This window comes from Asparagus officinalis, chromosome 1, assembly GCF_001876935.1.
Source record: "Asparagus officinalis chromosome 1, Aspof.V1, whole genome shotgun sequence".
Taxonomy (NCBI): domain Eukaryota; kingdom Viridiplantae; phylum Streptophyta; class Magnoliopsida; order Asparagales; family Asparagaceae; genus Asparagus; species Asparagus officinalis.
Genome location: NC_033794.1, coordinates 7,263,973 through 7,268,134, shown reverse-complemented (window position 1 = coordinate 7,268,134; position 4,162 = coordinate 7,263,973). Strand labels below are relative to the sequence as shown.

Here is a 4,162-nt window from a genome sequence, read left to right as displayed (position 1 = left end):
CAAGCAGAAGCAAAATACTTGTATGTAAATAAGCAAAATAATTTGATGGCAAAAATTATTTAGGAATTTAAACTCGTCAAAAAAAAGATCAAACATGTTGATCAGTCGAAAGTTTCTTAGAGTCAGTCTGGTATTGATAGAGGTTACAATAAGTTGCTTATAAAAGCAACTTATATAAGCTGTTGAAAATAATTGTTTGGTAATTAAATATAAAAAGTGGTTAAAAAACAGTTAAGGTGTTTAGTAGGATTGTGTTTAATGATCATTGTTAAAAGGTAAAAGGTTATATATAATATATAAACTAAAAAACAGAAGTTGCTTTCAAAAGCATCCCCAGTTGCTTCTAAAAGCAATCCCCTAAAAGCAGAAGCAGTCATAATAAGCATGTATTTAAAAAAAATTGTCAAACATCATTATTGATTGCTTTTTAAAAATAACCAGAAGCACCCTTAAAAACAATACCAAACTAACCCTTAGTCTTCATAAAACATTAAGGACAATGAGATATTCTCTTATAATTTCAACCAGATACTAACTAGAAACACTAACTTCAAAAAGTTAAAAGATCTGAAGAACTAATTACAAATGCGATAAGGCGACTAATTCCTAAAATACGAAAGCCATGGGGGTAGTAGTAAGAGAAGAGCTCCCATATACTAATTTGTGGCTAAATAGCACTTAAATACCATAAAGTTTCTCTCACTTCGCACTTATATTGACTCACTTATTCTTGACACCATTTATATCCTCTAAGTTGTTAAAATTGACAGTTTGATATAATTTGTTACGTGGACGTGAATTTTTGCCCGAATATTCCCACTTGACACTTTTAATTAATTGGCATGCGAGTGTCATATGAGAATATTTGGGTAAAAACTTTAAACAATTTTGCACGAAAGATGATAGCAAAATGCTAATTTTAAACAACTTAGAGTATATAAATATGGTTAAAAACAAGTGAGGGTATATAAGTGCTAATCGAGTGAAACTATAAGGTGTTTAAGTGCTAATTAGGCGCTATCTAGCATTTAGTCAAATACGTCTCCCCTCTCATTCCCCCTCCACGCTCCCCTCCGATGTCCATCGTCAAAAGACCCAAGCAAATAAAATGGAGCCACCCAATAACCCCAGCCCAAGTCCAGACCCTAATCCGATCCGAACCCGACACCCACAAACTCTCCTCCGCCAACCTCTTCAACCCCGCCGAGTCCCTCCTCTCCCGGATCCGACCCGAAACCCACCAGCCCGTGCCCGAGTCCGCCTTCCTCCCCCTCCTCCGCTCCTACGGCCGTGCCCACAAGCCCCTAGATTCCCTCCGCCTCTTTGAACTCATGAAGACCCATTACAATGTGGAGCCCACTCACAGGTCCTACAACGCTCTGCTCGCCGTCCTCGTCGCCGAGAACCAGCTGAAGCTAGCTCGAAAGGTATACAATGAGATGAAGGAGGCTGGGGTTTCTCCTACTGTAGCTTCCTACAACGTGCTCATCAAAGCTCTATGTAGCAATGAGAAGAACTTGGACACTGCGATTCGGGTTTTTCGGAGGATGGAGAGCGCGGATGCGTGCACGTATGGGACTTTGATCGATGGGTTGTGTAAAAATGGGAGGATTGAGGATGCGCGTAAGCTGTTCGATGAAATGGGTGAGAGAAAAATTGAGGCGACAGTGGTTACGTTTACGAGTTTTATAAGTGGGTTGTGTAAAGTTAAGCATTTGGATGAGGCGTTGGAGGTGTTTGATGAAATGGGTAAGAGAGGGGTTCGGCCGAATGTGGTTACTTACAGTTGTTTGCTTGATGGTTTGTGTAAAGGAGGGAGGTCGATGAAGGCGATGGGTTTGTTGGATCGTATGGTTAAGGATCGGTGTCCGCCGAATATGATTAGTTACAGTTCTTTGATTAATGGGTTGTGTAGAGAAGGGAGGGTTTTGGAGGCTTCGGAGGTTTTGGATAGGATGAGGCTTCAAGGAAAGAAGCCAGATGCTGGGTTATATGGTAAAATTATTAGCGGGCTGTGTGAACTGGGTAAGGCTAATGAAGCTGCAAACTTTCTTGATGAGATGGTGCTTAGTGGGATTTCACCGAATCGGGTTACTTGGAGTCTTCATGTTAGGATTCATAATATGGTGGTGAGAAGATTGTGTGAAAAGGGTGAGCTGAATCGTGGGTATAGGGTTTATCAGAGCATGAGAACTCGGGGGATTTCTATTGAACCGGAGAGTTTTGATGTGCTTGTGGGTTGTTATTGCATGAAAAAGGATGTGCATAAAGCTGCAAAAATTGTTGAGGAGATGCTTGTTGAGGGTTGTGTTCCAGATTTTGATACTTGGAGTAATGTTTTGGGTGGATACTTGGGTCGGCGAAAGGTGAAGGAAGCAGTTGAATTTATGTGGGATGAGTTGGTGGGTGAACATTTTGGATCTCAAGTTCTCGACATGGAATCTGAGCTTGAGACTCTAAGTAATGTGTAAATGAAGAATGGATAAAGGCACCTCTATCGTCACGTGGAATAAATGCGGTTATGAAGGTGTGTTTAGTTGCAAATCTTAACTTACAGTATGTGATAAATTTTTATGTATTGACAATGTTGCTGTTGGTTCATCTGCAGGAATATGCCCAAAGATTTTAGACCCATCTGTATTCTCAACCTCACCTTCTCTTGGGTAAGTTATCGTCTGTCCATACACCATATGGATGCCTTATATCTTTTACTTGGGAAATTCTAGGTAACAATGCAAATGACTTCGGTTAGAAGCCTCTTTTATGGGCAACTTTAGCATGTCAATGAAATTGACCATGGAAATGTGTAGAGTCCCATAAAAAGAGTGAAAACAAACTTTAAAATGAAAATGGATTATGGAAAAAGAAATGCATAGCAATCAATAGTGCAGTTGAATAGTCATCCTCAACTTTTCATATATGATTGAATTTGTTTCTACCTTTTCCCTCGTCTATCCAGTTGTCAACTAGATATCAACAATAAGCAACGTTATGATTCTAAAATTTAAATTTTACTAGTGAAAATTGAAAATATAGCCATCTGTGATGAAAATATAGCCATATGTTATTAATGTCAATGGGAGAGGGTGAATGCATTTACTTTTATCTAATGACTAGCATTGCTTGTGTAGGTTAGTTTAATTTGTATCCTTCACTTTTATCTAATAACTAGCATCGCTTGTGCAGGTTAGTTTAATGTGTATCCTTCTCACCTTCCAAGTATAATATAATTATAAAACATGAAATGAGTGAGGTTACTTGTCAGAATTGGTAACGTTTGATTGGACATGTGGACACTAGTGAATAAATTGTTGATTAGAAAGGACTCGAATGTGTAGTCATGTACTAAGATGAATCAAGTGTCTTGTAATATCAGATTCTTAACTTCATCGGGCCTCGAGTATTATTGATTTTCTGAGTATGCTTGTAATTTTCTAAAAGCTTCAGATTTCTCTCGAAACAGAGTTTAATACATCCTACTATTGGCGTCTTATTTGGTTCCTTTTAGATGTTTTGCCTTGTATTATCTCAATCAAGCAAACTGCAATGCTTGCAAGACTACAACCTAAATGAGCCTTATTCAGTGTGTTAAAAGTGATCCTTTCTGGAAGAGTTTTGGATAAACTGGGTTGATTTTCTAAGCAATGAAGACAAGTCTCTTCAGCCACTCAAGATGTATAAGCAAAGTTTCATAACGATATACACGTCATCAGACAGCACTGTGGCGCTGCAGCCAATGGTGTCGCGGCTTAGGCGCGGCAATCCAAAGCGTCGTGGCTAAGGCGCAGCAGACCAAGGCGCCGCGGCTATAGCGCGGCAGACCAAGGCGCCGCGGCTATGGCGCGGCAGACCAAGGTGCCGCGGCTTAGACGCGGCGGCCTATAGTGTCGCGTTGGTTATAAGAGGATGACGTGGCAGTTATAAGACAGTTATTTGATGATTTTTTGAAGTCCACGTGGCAGCATATCAAAGATAGAACGTGTGCTGACGTGGAAAAGCGGTTAAACCACGAAAAAGGTGGTTAAAGTTCGTGGGAGAATAGTTTTGAGCGCGATGGAACGTGCTCATAACCGTCTCTTTGGCCGCGGCAGCTTATACTGCCGCGCCAATGGCCGCGACAGCGTAGACTGCAGCGGCCAAAGAGAAAACACATGGTCGGTTA

At 40.4% G+C, this 4,162-nt stretch overlaps 1 protein-coding gene across 2 annotated transcripts in view; it reads left to right on the top strand.

The window, feature by feature from the left end:
• The window catches only part of LOC109847805 (pentatricopeptide repeat-containing protein At5g46100), a 10,381-nt gene continuing 7,272 nt past the window's right edge, over nucleotides 1,054-4,162 (top strand). Inside the window, exons 1-3 of one of the 2 annotated variants that reach the window (XM_020417053.1) lie at nucleotides 1,054-2,527; nucleotides 2,609-2,663; nucleotides 3,187-3,561. In XM_020417053.1, the coding sequence (XP_020272642.1) occupies nucleotides 1,077-2,471 (1,395 nt within the window). In that variant the 5' untranslated portion in view covers nucleotides 1,054-1,076 and the 3' untranslated portion in view covers nucleotides 2,472-2,527; nucleotides 2,609-2,663; nucleotides 3,187-3,561. Of the gene's footprint in view, nucleotides 2,528-2,608; nucleotides 2,664-3,186; nucleotides 3,562-4,162 lie in introns of those variants that run through there. The other variant, XM_020417047.1, reaches the window with a different exon arrangement.